The sequence below is a fragment of the Schistocerca serialis genome, chromosome 7, assembly GCF_023864345.2.
Source record: "Schistocerca serialis cubense isolate TAMUIC-IGC-003099 chromosome 7, iqSchSeri2.2, whole genome shotgun sequence".
NCBI lineage: Eukaryota > Metazoa > Arthropoda > Insecta > Orthoptera > Acrididae > Schistocerca > Schistocerca serialis.
The window spans coordinates 516,370,266-516,388,420 of NC_064644.1; the positions used below are offsets into that span (position 1 = coordinate 516,370,266).

Genomic DNA, 18,155 nt, shown 5'->3' on the forward strand with positions numbered 1-18,155 from the left:
TACTAATTTCTAACGCCAAATGAGTTTTTGATGGGACACAGGAAATGTAAAATTGACGTCATACCCAAAATCATCCGACGTTGCATTTCATTATTGCAACCTAAGAACAGGACGTGAATAAGCGGCTCCAGAGAAAGTGAGAATATGAAAATTTTACAAGGATTTCGTCACAATACTTTGAGAAAAAACGTCGTTCAGTGACGACCGTTATCAACAACAAATAACAACGAAGAAAAGACGTACGCTGTGTTGGGTAATAAACTGAAATATAACAAGAAAAGTAACTTCTAACAGTATCTAAATAAAGGACTTGATAACGTTGAAGTGAAAAGAGAAGTTCGGGATTATGCAGGGTGTCCATAACTAAAGCTGCAGCTTCAAAGCGCCGCAGAGAGGGATCCACTGCTCAGGATGACGCCAAATTTGAACAACAGCAGGGGCATACGTCATGGAACAAAACAACATTTACAAAAATTTGCGCAAATGATGGCGCTGTAAGCGTCTGAATATGCACACCAATAGATGCTCTTTTACAAGAACGGTGAGTGTGTGCCAGTACCCCGGCAGAAGTTCCTGACAAACAAGTGTATGGAAAACAAGGCTGATGCCTGTTAAGGATCTAGAGAAAACGATTACAGAATTCGACAGGTGCTTTCGAAGTGCATTGTGTTAGAAGAAGGAAAGCAGTTAATACGACGTTTGTCGATGATGTGGCCACAGTATTGCAGGAGGGGTCAATCGATGGTACTCAAACAGGCAGTGCAGGGGGACTGCCGGAACGTTAGACCTGCCTGAGAGCACGGTGCGTAAAATCCTATGAAACATCCTACGTTGGTAACCTTACAAAATTACCCACATTCAGGAGTTGCCCTCTGCTGATCTGCTAGCAAAACATGTAAGTGGGCAATGTACGGCCATTAAACATTTTGTGGTCAGACGAACCCCGTTTTCATGTGAAAGGTTATGTCACTACTCAAAACTGCAGAATATGGGCTACCGAAGAATCGTACGCACATCAGCCGATACCATTTCTTTCTGCAAAGGTAACTGTATGGTGTGGATTGGCGGCATCGTTTAACGTAGGGCCACATTTTTTCGAAGAGATGCATCCTGCAGGCACCGTCACTAGCAAGCGCTATGGTAGTCTTTTGGGCACCAACGTCAATCCAACCCTTCAACAGCGAGGATGTGTTGGGTAGGATCATTTTTAAGTAAGATGACGATCCTCCGCATTGCACAGCCAATGAAACAGCTGTCAGAGACATATCGTAAATGTTAGGCTCATCAACCGTCATTTCGCTGCAGCCCGACCGTCCAGATCACCTGATCTTAATCCGTGTATCTTCCGGCTGTGCTGTTATCTGAAAGATGTTGCACTCAGTGGTCCAGTTACGAACGTAGCTGATGTGAAGGCACGAATTGTGCAACACATTCCGAACGTGACCCCTGAGACAGATCTGTTGTAGAAACACGCTGATTCTCCACCTCAGCTTGTGGCAGAAAACCGTGGACTGCATAATGAAGATGACCTGCGCTAGCCTCACGACATAAAGAGATTTCCTTTCGTTTTTTATGAGATTTTTGACCCAATGGAAATTAAAAACCGATGTCGTCTTGCACTGTAAGCGATTTTTGCTCTCAGGGCAAGTAAATATCGATTTCCCCCATTCGATGCTTTAAGATCTTGCCTTGGTGGCTGGGCTTACGTAACTAAGTGCCAGAACTGTTGACTGGCGAGTTTTTGCAGCAACGAACATTGAACAGTAAGGATGGTAATGTGCAACTCAAACCGTAGCCGGTGTATTGCGATTCATCTGTCATTTGTCTTCCTCCCATGAGCCATAGACCTTGCCGTTGGTGGGGAGGCTTGCGTGCCTCAGCGATACAGATAGCCGTACCGTAGGTGCAACCACAACGGGGGGGGGGGGGGGGTATCTGTTGAGAGGCCAGACAAACGTATGGTTCCTGAAGAGGGGCAGCAGCCTTTTCAGTAGTTGCAGGGGCAACAGTCTGGATGATTGACTGATCTGGCCTTGTAACACTAACCAAAACGGCCTTGCTGTGCTGGTACTGCGAACGGCTGAAAGCAAGAGGAAACTACGGCCGTAATTTTTTCCCGAGGGCATGCAGGTTTACTGTATGGATAAATGATGATGGCGTCCTCTTGGGTAAAATATTCCGGAGGTAAAATAGTCCCCCATTCGGATCTCCGGGCGGGGACTACTCAGGAGGACGTCGTTATCAGGAGAAAGAAAACTGGCGTTCTACGGATCGGAGCGTGGAATGTCAGATCCCTTAATCGGGCAGGTAGGTTAGAAAATTTAAAAAGGGAAATCGATAGGTTAAAGGTGGATATAGTGGGAATTAGTGAAGTTCGGTGGCAGGAGGAACAAGACTTTTGATCAGGTGAATACAGGGTTATAAATACAAAATCAAACAGGGGTAATGCAGGAGTAGGTTTAATAATGAATAAAGCAATAGGAATGTGGGTAAGTTACTACAAACACCACAGCGAACACATTGTTGTGGCCAAGATGGGCACGAAGCCCACGCCTACGACAGTAGTACAAGTCTACATGCCTACTAGCTCTGCAGATGACGAAGAAATTGAAGAAATGTATGATGAGATAAAAGAAATTATTCAGATAGTGAAGGGAGACGAAAATTTAATAGTCATGGGTGACTGGAATTCGATAGTAGGAAAAGGAAGAGAAGGAAACATAGTAGGTGAATATGGATTGGGGTTAAGAAATGAAAGAGGAAGCCGCCTGGTGGAATTTTGCACAGAGTACGACTTAATCATAGATAACACTTGGTTCAAGAATCATAAAATATGGTTGTATACATGGAATAAGCCTGGAGATACTGACAGGATTCATATAGATAACATAATGGTAAGACAAAGATTTAGGAACCAGGTTTTAAATTGTAAGACATTTCCAGGGGCGGACCACAATCTATTGGTTATGACTGCAGATTAAAACTGAAGAAACTGCAAAAAGGTGGGAATCTAAGAAGATGGGACCTGGATAAACTGACTAAACCAGAGGTTGTACAGAGTTTCAGGGGGAGCGTAAGGGAGCAATTGTCAAGAATGGTGGAAAGAAATACAGTAGAAGAAGAATGGATAGCTTTGAGGGATGAAGTAGTGAAGGCAGCAGAGGATCAAGTAGGTAAAAAGACGAGGGCTAGTAGAAATCCTTGGGTGACAGAAGAGATATTGAATTTAATTGACGAAAGGAGAAAATATGTAAATGCAGTAAATGAAGCAGGCAAAAAGGAATACAAACGTCTCAAAAACGAGATCGACAGGAAGTGCAAAATGGCTCAGCAGGGATGGCTAGAGGAGAAATGTAAGGATGTAGAGGCTTATCTCACTAGGGGTACGATAGATACTGCCTACAGGAAAATTAAAGAGACCCTTGGAGAAAAGAGAACCACTTGTATGAATATCAAGAGCTCAGATGGAAATCCAGTTCTAAGCAATAAAGGGAAAGCAGAAAGGTGGAAGGAGTATATAGAGGGTCTATACGAGGGCGATGGGCTTGAGGGCAATGTTATAGAAATGGAAGAGGATGTAGATGAAGTTGAAATGGGAGATATCATACTGCGTGAAGAGTTTAACTGAGCACTGAAAGACGTAAGTCGAAACAAGGCCCCGGGAGTAGACAACATTCCATTAGAACTACTGACAGCCTTAGGAGAGCCAGTCCTGACAAAACTCTACCATCTGGTGAGCAAGATGTATGAGACAGGCGAAATACCCTCAGACTTCAAGAAGTATATAATAATTCCAATCCCAAAGAAAGCAGGCGTTGACAGATGTGAAAATTACCGAAATATCAGTTTAATAAGTCATAGCTGCAAAATACTAACGCGAATTCTTTACAGACGAATGGAAAAACTGGTAGAAGCCGACCTCGGGGAAGATCAGTTTGGATTCCGTAGAAATATGGGAACACGTGAGGCAATAATGACCCTAAGACTTATTTTGGAAGCTAGATTAAGAAAAGGCAAACCTACGTTTCTAGCATTTGTAGACTTAGATAAAGCTTTTGACAATGTTGACTGGAATACTCTCTTTCAAATTCTGAAGGTGGGAGGTGTAAAATATAGGAAGCGAAAGGTTATTTACAATTTGTACAGAAACCAGATGGCAGTTATAAGAGTCGAGGGACATGAAAGGGAAGCAGTGGTTGGGAAGGGAGTGAGACAGGGTTGTAGAGTCTCCCCGATGTTGTTCAATCTGTATATTGAGCAAGCAGTAAAAGAAACAAAAGAAAAATTCGGAGTAGGTATTAAAATCCATGGAGAAGAAATAAAAACTTTAAGGTTCGCCGATGACATTGTAATTCTGTCAGAGACAGCAAAGCACTTGGAAGAGCAGTTGAACGGAATGGACAATGTCTTGAAAGGAGGATATAAGATGAACATCAATAAAAGAAAAACGAGGATAATGAACTGTAGTCGAATTAAGTCGGGTGATGCTGAGGGAATTAGATTAGGAAATGAGACACTGAAAGTAGTAAAGGAGTTTTGCTATTTGGGGAGCAAAATAACTGATGTTGGTCGAAGTAGAGAGGATATAAAATGTAGACTGGCAATGGCAAGGAAAGCGTTTCTGAAAAAGAGAAATTTTTTAACATCCAGTGCTAGGAAGTCGTTTCTGAAAGTTTTTGTATGGAGTGTAGCATTGTATGGAAGTGAAACGTGGACGATAAATAGTTTAGACAAGAAGAGAATAGAAGCTTTTGAAATGTGGTGCTACAGAAGAATGCTGAAGATTAGATGGGTAGGTCACATAACTAATGAGGAGGTACTGAACTGAATTGGGGAGAAGAGGAGTTTGTGGCACAACTTGGCTAGAAGAGGGGATCGGTTGGTAGGACATGTTCTGAGACATCAAGGGATCACTAATTTAGTATTGGAAGGCAGGGTGGAGGGTAAAAATCGTAGAGGGAGACCAAGAGATGAATACACTAAGTAGATTCAGAAGGACGTGGGCTGCAGTACGTACTGGGAGATGAAGAATCTTGCACAGGATGGAGTAGCATGGAGAGCTGCATCAAACAACAACAACAACTGTCATTTGTAACCGACCCAATTTACGTCAGGACGCTTACAACGCTAACAACCGGTAGAAGTTCTGTATCTCTTTTGGATGGTTTGTTTCTTTGTTCCATGACGTTTCCCATGGCTTCAATAATATGTTGTTGGATTTGACGTAATTCTGAGCAGTGGTTCTGTTTCTACAGCGTTTTGAATCTGGGCTTTTAATTACGGACACCCTGTACTTTTTCAGCCCCTGGCCAGTAACGGTAGATACGACCATATTCAAATCAAAGTATACACGAAAATACCAGAAGATTTCGTTGGTGGACTAAGGAGACCACATGTCTCGGGTCACAGGGCTGTAATTGGCTCAGTAGTCGACGTCGCCGCTGTAGCAGCCGACGGTCGACACGACGGCGGCTCGTCTCCACACAGCGCATCTCACCGACACGCCGTGTCGGCTATGGGTGTGCCGATCGCCAGCATCGCACCACAGCGAGCTGTTCCTGTCATCCGCTGAGCTGCACTCAGCCCAGGACAGGCATATCGTGTACTTTGTTCGTGTAAAAACTCACAATATAATTGCATTGTTGTAGGAAGGTAGACACGAAGTATCGTCACTAAAAGAATTTCAGAAAATAAATATTACACTACCGGCCATTAAAATTGCTACGCCACGAAGATGACGTGCTACAGACGCGAAATTTTAACAGACAGGAAAAAGATGCTGTGATATGGAAATGATTAGCTTTTCAGAGCTTTTACACAAGGTTGGCGCCGGTGGCGACACCTACAACGGGCTGACATGAGGAAAGTTTCCAACCAATTTCTCATACACAAATAGCAGTTGACCAGCGTTGCCTGGTGAATCGTTGTTATGATGCCTCGTGTAAGGAGGAGAAATGCGTACCATCATGTTTTTGACTTTGATAAAGGTCGGATTGTAGCCTATCGCGATTGCGGTTGATCGTATCGCGGCATTGCTGCTCTCGTTGGTCGAGATCCAATGACTGTTAGCAGAATATGAAATCGGTGGGTTGGGGAGGGTAATACGGATCGCCGTGCTGGATCCCAAAGGCCTCGTATCACTAACAGTCGAGATGACAGGCATCTTATCCGCATGGCTGTAACGGATCGTGCAGCCACTTCTCGATCCCTGAATAAACAGATCAGGACGTTTGCAAGACAACAACCATCTGCCCGAACAGTTCGACGACGTTTGCAGCAGCATGGACTATCAGCTCGGACACCATGGCTGCGGTTGCCCTTGACGATGCATCACAGACAGGAGCGCCTGCGATGGTGTACTCAGCGACGAACCTGGGTGCACGAATGGCAAAACGTCATTTTGTCGGATGAATCCAGGTTGTGTTTACAGCATCATGATGGTCGCATCCGTGTTTGGCGACATCGCGGTGAACGCACATTGGAAGCGTGTATTCGTCATCGCCATACTGGCCTATCACCCGGTGTGATGGTATGGGGGGCCATTGGTTACACGTCTCGGTCACCTCTTGTTCGCATTGACGGGACTTTGAACAGTGGACGCTACATTTCAGATGTGTTAAGACCCGTGGCTCTACCATTCATTCGATCCCTGCGAAACCCTACATTTCAGCAGGATAATGCCCGACCGCATGTTGCAGGTCCTGTACGGGCCTTTCTGGATACGGAAAATGTTCGACTGCTGCCCTGGCCAGCACACTCTCCAGGTCTCTGACCAACTGAATACGTCTGGTCAATGGTGGCCGAGCAACTGGCTCGTCACAATACGCCAGTCACTACTCTTGATGACTGTCGTATCGTGTTGAATCTGCATGGGCAGCTGTACCTGTACACGCCATCCAAGCTCTGTTTGACTCAATACCCAGGCGTATCAAGGCCGTTATTACGGCCGGAGGTGGTTGTTCTGGGTACTGATTTCTCCGGATCTATGCACCAAAATTGCGTGAAAATGCGATCACATGTCAGTTCTAGTATGGTATATTTGTCCAATGAATACCCGTTTACCATCTGCATTTCTTCTTGGTGTAGCAATTTTAATGGCCAGTAGTGTACATTGGTCAATCTTGACGTCGGAAACATGGAAGGGAATGTAACTGCCGAATTTGCAAAATTAGAGGAGTTGATGACGCAGGTGAAAACCACTGTGACAGACGTAACTACTCCATTAATACACAAGGGGGTAATATTTCCAATTTGCCCAAGGACTTACAGATTGAAATAAATAAACAGTGAGATCTAGTAAGAAACAAACTGAACTGAATGAGCAGATTAAAGAAGAACAAGGAGACATAAGATATTAAATGCTCAAATCTCAGGTGCAGGAGGACGGATAGAGATGTTAGAGTATGATAAAGAATTTAACGAAACAGATTGACCGGTTTGGAGGAACGGCTACGGCAATTAGTGGAGCACTAATTACAAGAAAAAGTTGAATCTCCCATCGCTACGCCTAATTATGTAGAGGATGTAGAAGGAAGCCTAAGAGTTCCAAAAATTGTGGGATCAATTAGAATGGGGTTCCAAGTACCAGAACAATTTTAAGACAGCGTGTGAGTTCAATGAAGCCTTTAAGGGTGCTTTGGTATTCGAGTGATCTTGCTAAAGTACACAGTGATCGTAAACCTAAGTATGATAAATATTTAACTTGTCATTAGTACACCGGTGAAGATTTCAAACTGGATTTCAATGATACGGATGGGTGCGTGTCCTTGCCAGTACTGATATACATGTATGTTCTTTATTTAAAGTGTGTTGTTTTTTTAAAAAGTGTAAACACAATGAAAATTTAAAAGGAGCTTTACGCTGCTAACGTGTATTTCTTAAGCTTTTTTCTGAATTAGTGTTGGTTGGAAGGATAAAGTTTATTAACAGTACATGCTGTGTAAGGACACTCATACGTAGGTGAGATGTATACAGGATAAATATTAATAAACTGCCAAACTGCAGGGCCTGATCCCTGACTCGAAATGCAGGAAAGAAGTGCTACGAACATGTATCCGTAAATGGAAAGTGGCCGTCCAATGACAATAGATCGTCTCGGAACACAGCGCAGAGTTGCATCCCATTCTCGTCGCAACAGGTGATCAAAGTCGCCTCCAAGGGACGCAATGCGCGCGTTCACTTGTCGCATCATGCGTTGCCGCACTCATTTGCACGTCCTGGACTCTGTTCGAATAGTGTCACAGGTGACACGGACATGCTGATGAAGGGTCTGCAAATCAGGAACCGGTACAACATACACAAAGCTTTCCAGATGCCCTCAGAGGTAAAAATCCCAGGGGTTAAGTTCGCTGATCTAGTACGCCATGCAACAGGTCCTCTGAGTTCCACCCAGACGAACTGTAATGTGGAAATGGAGTGGTGGTCCGTCATACAGAAACCACACAAGCTGCCGTACTGCCAAAGGCACATTCTCAAGCAGGTTGGACAGAATATTTCGCAGGAAGTCCTCCGTCGAGGCGCTCTGGAATAAAAACGGGTCCAAGGGTGTGGCCGCAAAAATCCCTGCCCACACATTGACGCTGAACCGATATTGACGAGACGCCTAAACCATTCTCCGAAGATTGTCTGTAGCCCACAGATAACGATTATGCAGATTTATGATGCCAGTTCTGGTAAAGGTTGCTTCGTCGGTAAGTAAGACTTACGACAGAAATCCCATAATTGCGATGGTCTCGTGTAAAAACCACTGACAAGATCCTTCCCACAGAGGGAAATTCGCTGCTAATAGTCCTTGCACTTGTTGCATGTGATACGGATAATAGCGGTTGTCATGCAAGATCCACATAATAATACTTTGGCTAACACCTTGCTGGCGGTCCATTTGCCTGGACCTTGTACTAGGGTTCGTCTCAATCAAATCTATATAAGAATATACAGCCTACAGTTGCAGGTTAACTTTATCGTTTACCTACGTTTCAACGTTAGTAATAACGTCTTCTTCAGAACCTGCAAAAAGTTAATATTATAATGTGCTATTTAATTATATTAGATATGGTCATCCTACAGGATGCAACGTGTAGTACTTACATAAAATATTATTTAAATGTCTCCCTAAAACAAGCCATGTCCTAAGTCAACTCTATAAAACTTGATGCATAACCATAAGGTTTTGTCACTTCTATTAAACAAGCTGTAGCAAATTCACTTTAAGCCCGTTGTATGGGCCTCGTCGTGTGACTAGAGACTGCGGACCGCGAGGGCTTCGCGGTCTACCTCACATGCACGCGCGAGACGTATAGAACCAAACTGTTCTTACGCACGCGTCAGATAACGTTTTTGCTATGAATTAATTTTATGCTTTACTATTGTAAATTAATTAGAGTATCCAGCATGACTACGTCTTACATTCTACTACAGACCCTTATAAACGGACTAACAAATCTCGTATGAACATCTGTAGGAAAAGTTCTATTTTTACAGAAACTGTAATGGTCACATTTATTATGAATTATTGTAAACCTAACATAGGCTGGAAGCCTTCGAAGTATGCCCTATTTTTTAGATACAGTTGATCGTTCAGTAAATTGCCTCTATCTGTAATTAGGTGTGCATGAATTTGTAGTTCCTCAAGCGTATCGAGTCTATAGCCCTTAACTTCATGATGTAGTAGCTCTATGCCAAGTAAAGGTTTAGGTGTATGAGCCATTTGCACCTGATGGTTCCGCAAAGGCTGACCCCAGTGTTCCTACGCCCTTTATTGGAAGATGTTCTTTAAACCTTACTGCTATAGCTCTGCCTGTTTGACCTATGTAATAACATGGGCAATCATCACACATAATCTTATATACGCCTGATTTCGCAGACTTATCACAGTCTTTCTCAAGGGTATGAACCAAATTTCGCTTTAAACTATTACTCGTCGAGAAGGAAATTTTAAAACCCAAAATTTTCAACAGGCATCCTATCTTGTAGGAGACATTACCTATATAAGGAACCGACAACCATTTCTTTGTGTGATCTTGGGTTTGAGTATTTGAGTTTACTAAAAATGTTAAAGATCAATCAAATGTGGTGTACGCCACCTCCCTGCACTTTCCTCTGTCTGAAAGGACCCATAATCTCACAAACGCTCAAAAAGGGCTTGAAATTTTGTGTGATGTTGTTGGTGTCTATGAGGGTTCTTGTTTTGGTACATCCGTGCTGCCTCTCGACCGTTTCCATCTGCTCCGCCGTACACAAACACTACCTCGTCTCGTTCCCGACATGATTACCGGACCGTTCTGCTGCTTACAGTACGCTGCGTCAATCACACAGCCTGCAGCACACAGCAACACCCAGCACGTGGTCAGAGGAACTGTCATTTCACAGCGCCATCTACCACAACAACGATACATTTACTGACACAACTGCATAGGATCTTCCTTCTTCCATTTCCAGTCAGGAATCCGTCCCAGCAATTTGTCGGTTTTATTTATGTTTACCCTATACACTTGTAAAGCAGGAAAAGATTTAAGGTATAGCTATTCTCCTGACCCTAGAGGAGCCTGTCATCTACTCTGCTGAGAGCACCAAAAAGATCATTGCAGATGCAGTGCCCCTCAAGTCAAACAGTCATCGAACTGGAAAAAGACCTAGGGATTATTTTAAAGCCGTAGGATAAATTTTTACGATTTCATTTATTTTTATTACTTACCTGAGGCTCTACAGCTGAATTACCTATTTATTTAAGTGTCAGTTCAAGCTAAACGAGGGGATTTGAACAGCGCGACAAACAAAATGGGCAGTACCTACAGCTTTCAGGAATCAGCTGTTAGGTTAAACGAATTAAAGATGATCTCTGGAGCTGCAGCTATGGCACCTGAACGCTGTGTAATCTCTGGAACATGATGAATAGTACGAGACATCGTAAATATGATGAGCTCAACTACTTATTAACCTTGTTAGGCTATTGTTGGAGGGAAGGGTTTTTTATTTGTGTGCGTGGTAGGTTTATTTGGAACCAACAGTAATATTAAACAACGTTTTAAGGTAACACATTAAGTTACACGAACACTATATTGTTACGAATAGACAATGTTTTTTGACACATTATAAATTATAGGATCATTTACGTTATTGTTTAAAAAAAATCTAGGCAGCGTCAATTCAATGAAGGAAAGAGAAATGGGAACCATTCCCTCAAGGATGCTGAGACATGCTGACATGTAAACGGGGAGAAGTGGCCAGCATATCAATTGTTTTGTCGCAGAAGCGATGAAATTAGGCAAAATATAGTCGGTTGCACGTACGTATATAACACGAGCTATAAAGATGAAGGGATGAAAGAGTACGAGAAGCTATAACGTCGTATTCTTTTCCTCTTTCACGTTTTAAGAAGAGATAGTACCGAAAGAAAGGCTGCCATCCATGGATAGAGAAGAGTTTTTCACTATTTTATGGCTCGCTGAGAACACACTGATGGTACCATTCGTTCAAAACAAAAGTAAAGCAGTCATTTTTGTGTTTACATGATATATTCGACACTAATTTAGATGAGAAGAAAAAGTCAGAAGTTATTTCATTCTACAACAGCATAATATCTGGAGGAGACAATGTTGACATGATGGCAAGGCAATATTCAATTAAACGGGCTACTAGGAGATGGCATACTGCTATTTTTTGTGATATGATAGATACGGCAAGTATCAATGACCATGTTATTTACTGAAACATAGCCACCATGGATGAAAAAAAAAACAGAGCAAGGAGGCAGTGTCTAATAGGCCTTGCTAAAGAAATGGCAACACTACAAAAAGTGGAAGAATCAGAATGCACAGAAAAGAACTAAGGCCATAACAGGTACAGTAAACTCTAGTGGTTTTCAACATGTGCTGAGATTCTGACAGGGAAGGGGATGGGGAGGAAGAGAACTAAATGTGTCTTGTGTTCACAGAAAACAAATTGAACATGTGATGGCTGTGGTGACTTTGTATGTAACAATCATTTGATGTGAAAATACTTTGTAACAAATGTCTTGGTCATTCTGTGAAGTAGGATTGTGAGATATTGAAATGAACACTTGAGTGAAAAAACTTTGAATGTTTTATGTAAGATTTATTCTATAATTTTGTTTCATGATCTGTATAAGTGTGAGACAACATTCCACATAACAATTATCTTATAACTTTTTCATGATTTATTTAAGTGCAACAAATAAGGAACTTTGTATATCAACTTCCTAATTAGTTTATAACAATAAACAATGGAAATATCAGTAAAATAAAGAAAAAACATTTTAAAAATTAGAAAACAATAAATAGCTTCCGTATAAGAATATAACAGACATAAATTGCTGGAGCTACACATGATGCCCGTACAGAGTTTATGTGATTCTCGAAGAAACTGGGTACTGAGGTTAAATAGGATGCTTGAAGTAGGAAAATTGAAGAATGATACTGAATTGGCTATAGAAAAATTACTCTCCTTATTTCCTCAGAGATCAAGTAAAATCACACACCACAACACTCAAATTAGAGATTATCAGAAATGTCATTGCAAAATTAATGAAAACTACCTTAAATGTTCTCAAGTACTCCAATTCTGATTGTACTTTCAATAAAATTTTCAGCTCATACCGGTCACGATATATACAAAACTAGTTATACGTTTTAATGCATTATTTTTACATCATTGCAATGGTAAATGAATTGGTACCACGCTGTACCACTCTATTGGAATTCTGAATATTTTGAATGTATTGCTTTCTAGCTCTGTATCATACCTATAATTACATACTGAATGTTGTGAAAGAATTTTACATAACACAGCTAAACTCTTCCATATGCACATTCAAATAAATCTGATAAATATACAAATAGAATATATGAGTGGTTTCTGTCATTATTTCCTGCATAGTGGTATTAATATGAATCAGAATATGCAGTTGGTATATGTGTTCATTATTCATGTTAACTCAAACTGCTCATACTGGAGCCTTTTGGCAGCTCTTATATCACATCAATGTGTATACATGACAAATATGTGCAAACTAAGTATTTCAGACCTCTCAGAATTGACACATTAGTATACACTGGTTACATATATATATATCGTCACTATAGTAACAATAATAATAATTTAAAAATAATTACAGTATTATGACATAAATAACATCTATAAAGAGAACAGTGGTAATTATAAATACTCTAACAACTATAATTAAAAGTAGATTTACTTCTCTCTTTCAGTGTTATGGACGCGAGACAGTAGAAGAATAGTTGTAGAGAATAAAAGGCATGTGGGATAAAGTGTAAGAATCCTTGATTGGAGCGTGAACTTGCCTTGAGTCTCAAGGCAGTTCAGAGGAACCATGAAATCTCTAACTCTCATACTGGCGTGTTTGTTTAAAGGTTTGCCTTCGATATAGCAAGTATGAACTTTATTCCTGGTGGAAAGGGAACTACATTTTTCTATTACCAAGAATTTATGAGTTTTTCTGACTCTTTGAAAAAAAATTTAGGGAATGAATGGCGTTCTCATGGATGGACAACAACAGAACATTACTACGTAGGATTATGAGAAACGACTTCATTAATATTTTTATTGTGTATTATAGCCTATTGCCTAGTATCTTACAATATTCCATAATATCTTCCTATAATTACATTTCTACATTCAGTTATTGAAGTTAAATTGTAATGAGACTGCTGTTTAGAATGAACCAAAATATTGTTATTACTCGGACTCAAAATAATACCAATATACAAAATGTGTTTCAGGACCAGTGCTCACGTCGTTCAAAATGTTCAAAGAAGTGTAAGCATTATTTTAAAGGCAAGAGTTGACGTTTGTAAGACATTATTGAAGGTGAACGACAAGCAAATTATGTAAGTAATCGGCGGAAGGCAAGTGAACAAATATACAAAAGTACAGTACTGCTTGCCCAACTGGAACTTGTTGCAGGAGTGAACAGTCGAATCTGTGAGGAACCTCCAGTGGCGTCAGGGACATCTGAAAGACGAAATGCGTTTATTAGGAAACTTAAAGCATCGCTGTTATATTTCATAAGAGTCTGTATTCCTCATGTTAGGCATACTGTTATGATCTATGAGGCACACATACCAGAGGCTCGGGTGAAGTAAGGCAGGACGCTGAGTGGAGCCGAGTAGTTGGTGAGCCAGATAGGGCCCTCTATGACTGGGTGTTTTGCGTCCGCCTCGTCTCTCCAGATGCCCCTGGGCAGGTAGATGTCGCGGCTGACAGCGCCCTCCTCCAGCACCGGCGCCACCAACAGGTCTTCTCCAAGCAGGAACTCTGCACAGAAAACGGCACATGTCACAACCGTCTGCATAGTCCAGTCTCTTGGTAAGAGAAGAGCAGTACGAAAGTGCCAGACACGTAGTGGTATCACGATGCAACATATTAGTTCCTTAGTATTTACCAGTCCAGTGTGTGAGGCTATGCAGTCCACTATGCTGAATTCCAGTTTTGGTACTGTGTTACTGGAATCGTCATTGTTTCCTTAATTTGAGGTTAACATCAAGCATTCCTATGCTCTGCCTGATTCACAATCTCTACATTAGTTACAGGGAATGGCATAAGTTCATATGCTGGATTTGCATGTGCTGACAAAGTTGGGGGTGATTCGGTTGCTCCTAGCGTAGAACCCGTAATTCTATATCTGACCTTCAAAAACCAAGCGCGAAATGTTCATATTCTCTCGTTCGAACGCGCATACAATTGGACCTACAGAAGAAAACTGATTATGATTTTTCTGTATGAAATTGAATGTAGTTAAATTGTACTGCGATTCGTTTTCGCTGGAAGCCCCGCTTTTCGAGTTATTCAGGAAAAAAGTACAAAAGTGACCTTCAAACGCACCACCAGTCCCACACTCACTCCTAGCTAGTCAAATTTCCTGTTACGATGGCCGGCCGGAGTGGCCGAGCGGTTCTAGGCACTACAGTCTGTAACCGCGCGACCGCTACGGTCGCAGGTTCGAATCCTGCCTCGGATATGGATGCGTGTGATGTCCCTAGGTTAGTTAGGTTTAAGTAGTTCTAAGTTATAGGGGACTGATGACCTCAGAAGTTAAGTCCCATAGTGCTCAGAGCCATTTGAACCACTTTTTTGTTACGTTGCTCGTGGTACTTCCTCCTACCACTTTACAAAAATTTTCGACGACACGAACTATTCGCGATATTCGACCTTTTTTCACTCTATTGATTGGGCAGTTACATCATTACCTTAACATTATTAATTTATAGGCCCTCTTGACGGTGATGAAAGGAAAACTGTTTTTGTAAACGTTACACTAAAACATATTACATTTTGCATTTCGATCGTAACTTTTACAGGCACTATAGATTCGTGGTCAGAAGGCCTGAAGAACACAACGATTTAATTGTTTCTTTTGTGCTGTTAAATCTCCACTATAAAGATGGTGTCTTCCTGAATAAAGACCTAACACTGTACACCAAACTGATGGTGTACAAAGCTGTAGTCATTTCCAACCTGCTATATGGTTGCGAAACCTGGACGTTATATTGGTGTGATCTGAAGAAACTAAAACGCTTCAACCAACAGAAGCTAAGATATATCATGAATCTGAAATGGGATGACTTCATACCCAACACAGCTGTTCTTGAGAAAGCAAAAATATATAGCATGGAAGCTCTTATCATTGGGCATCAACTCAGATGGGTCGGACATGTCCAGCGCGCGGATGAAAAGTGACAGACTTCCACGTCAAATGCTGTACAGCGAAGTGAGCACAGGTAAAAGGCCACGAGAAGCGCCTCTCAAACGTTATAAGGATCATTACAAGAAAAATCAGAAAAATGTGAACATCGATCCGCGTAACTGGTCCACAATAGCAGGAGATCGAAGTCGCTGGCGCTCAGTTACCTCAAATGCTCTTCAAAACTTTCAGCTGGAACGTCGAAGAACGGAGAATGACAAACGCCAGAGAGGTAAACTCCTCCAGGCTCAGCCACGTCGTCCACCTTCCATCAGCTGTAATGTCTGTGGCCGCCTGTTCCACACTAGGACTGGATTGCTAAGCCATCAACGACACTTCCACGCCTGAACCGTGACAGAGGAAATTTCAGGAGAGAAATGAAAACTCGGACACGAGTATCAGCCGACGACGACGATAAAGATGAACATGGAGTTTGTGATATCGTTGCACAGTCGATACCGCATAGGGTTCGGTCACCGTCGTAGACGCTGAAGTTGGCAGCGGCCGTCCACCAGCGATCGCTAATGCAACGCTCGCCTTCCAAACACAAGCGGCGCCAGGCCCGCGACCCTTGTGCGACAGCACCCACCAGGGTGCGCGACACAGCCGCGTGTAGAGGCGTCGTCTGCAGTGGCAGACCATGTACTCCCCAGTTACTCTCCAGTTACCCTCCAGTCGCTCTCCGGGGCCCAGCCAGGCCAGTCCACGACGACGCCAGCGGAGCCACTTAGCAGTACAGTGAAGTACATCGCTATTCAGTGTTTACCTGACCTCAGACAGGGGTGTCAAATTGATTCCATATTCTTAGATTTCCAGAACGCTTTCTACACAGTTTCTCACAAGCGTCTTCTAATCAAACTGCGTGCCTACGGAGTATCGCCTCAGTTGTGCGACTGGATTCGTGATTTCCTGTCAGAAAGGTCACAGTTCGTAGTAATAGACGGAAAGTCATCGAGTAAAACAGAAGTAATATCCGGCGTTCCCTAAGGAAGTGTTACAGGCCATATATTGTTCCTGATCTATATTAACGACATAGGAGACAATTTGAGTAGCCGTCTTAGATTGTTTGCAAGTGATGCTGTCATTTACCGTCTTGTAAAGTCATCAGATGATCAAAACGACTTGCAAAATGATTTAGATAAGATATCTGTATGGTGCGGAAAGTGGCACTTGACCCTGAATAAGGAAAAGTAAGAAGTTATTCACATGAGTACTAAAAGAAATCAGCTAAATTTCGATTACGCGATAAGTCACACAAATGACATCGAAACAGTACAAAGAAGGGCAGCTCGTTTTGTAGTATCGCGAAATACAGGAGATAGTGTCACAGACATGATACGTGAATTGGAGTGGCAATCATTAAAACAAAGGTGTTTTTCGTTGCGACAGGATCTTCTCATGAAATTTCAATCACCAGTTTTCTCCTCCGATTGCGAAAACATTCTGTTGGCACCCACCTACATAGGGAGAAATGATCACCACGATAAAATAAGAGAGATCAGGGTTCACACAGAAAAATTTAAGCACTTGTTTTTTCTCCCGCACACCATTATAAAGTAGAACGGTAGAGAGACAGCTTGAAGGTGGTTCATTGAACCCTCTTCCAGGCACGTTGTTGTGAATAGCAGAGTAACCACGTAGAAGTAGATGTAGATGTAGATACTTCGCTTCACAGCTAGGACAGGTAGCTTTATGAAACTTTAACTTCAGTCAGGGAAAACCGAGTTATCGAATAGAGACTTACAATTATGCATGTCAAGGATATCAACAGACAAAGGACTTTGTACTGCACCACATGCATATTTTCAATGTGTAAGTTGACTATTCACAACTCAACTATTTTACAGTGATGTTTGTTTATTCGTTCGACGTTTCTTTTATGCAACAGTTCCTGTGCGCTTCCCTGAAGAGAACTGTTTATTGTACACGTGTCTACCACTCAGTCACATGAATGGTCCAGGCTTTGGCAGTTGACCCTGAACGTAAATAAATGTAACATATTGCGTATACACTGGAAAAGAAACCATCTACTGCCTAGTTACACTACTGATGACAAATTTGTGGCCGGCTGAAGTGGCCGTGCGGTTAAAGGCGCTGCAGTCTGGAACCGCAAGACCACTACGGTCGCAGGTTCGAATCCTGCCTCGGGCATGGATGTTTGTGATGTCCTTAGGTTAGTTAGGTTTAACTAGTTCTAAGTTCTAGGGGACTAATGACCTCAGCAGTTGAGTCCCATAGTGCTCAGAGCCATTTGAACCATTTGAACAAATTTCTGGAAACAGTGCCTAAGGTATCTAGGACTAAGTAGCCACAGGGACCTTAAGTCCAATGAGCACATAAAATAAATAGTAGGGAAAACAGACGCCAGACTGAAATTCATAGGATGAATCTTAAGGAAATGTTACTCATCTACTAAGGAAGAGGCTTATAAGGCGCT

At 42.1% G+C, this 18,155-nt stretch overlaps 1 protein-coding gene across 1 annotated transcript in view; it reads right to left on the reverse strand.

Moving 5' to 3' along the window:
* Window positions 1-13,861: 13,861 nt before the first annotated feature.
* LOC126413187 (myogenesis-regulating glycosidase-like) overlaps window positions 13,862-18,155 on the reverse strand; it is a 54,746-nt gene continuing 50,452 nt past the window's right edge. The window contains exons 5-6 of the mRNA XM_050083083.1: window positions 14,101-14,292; window positions 13,862-13,989 (exon numbers count right to left, since the gene is read on the reverse strand). Of these exons, the coding sequence (XP_049939040.1) occupies window positions 13,862-13,989; window positions 14,101-14,292 (320 nt within the window). The remainder of the gene's footprint in view (window positions 13,990-14,100; window positions 14,293-18,155) is intronic.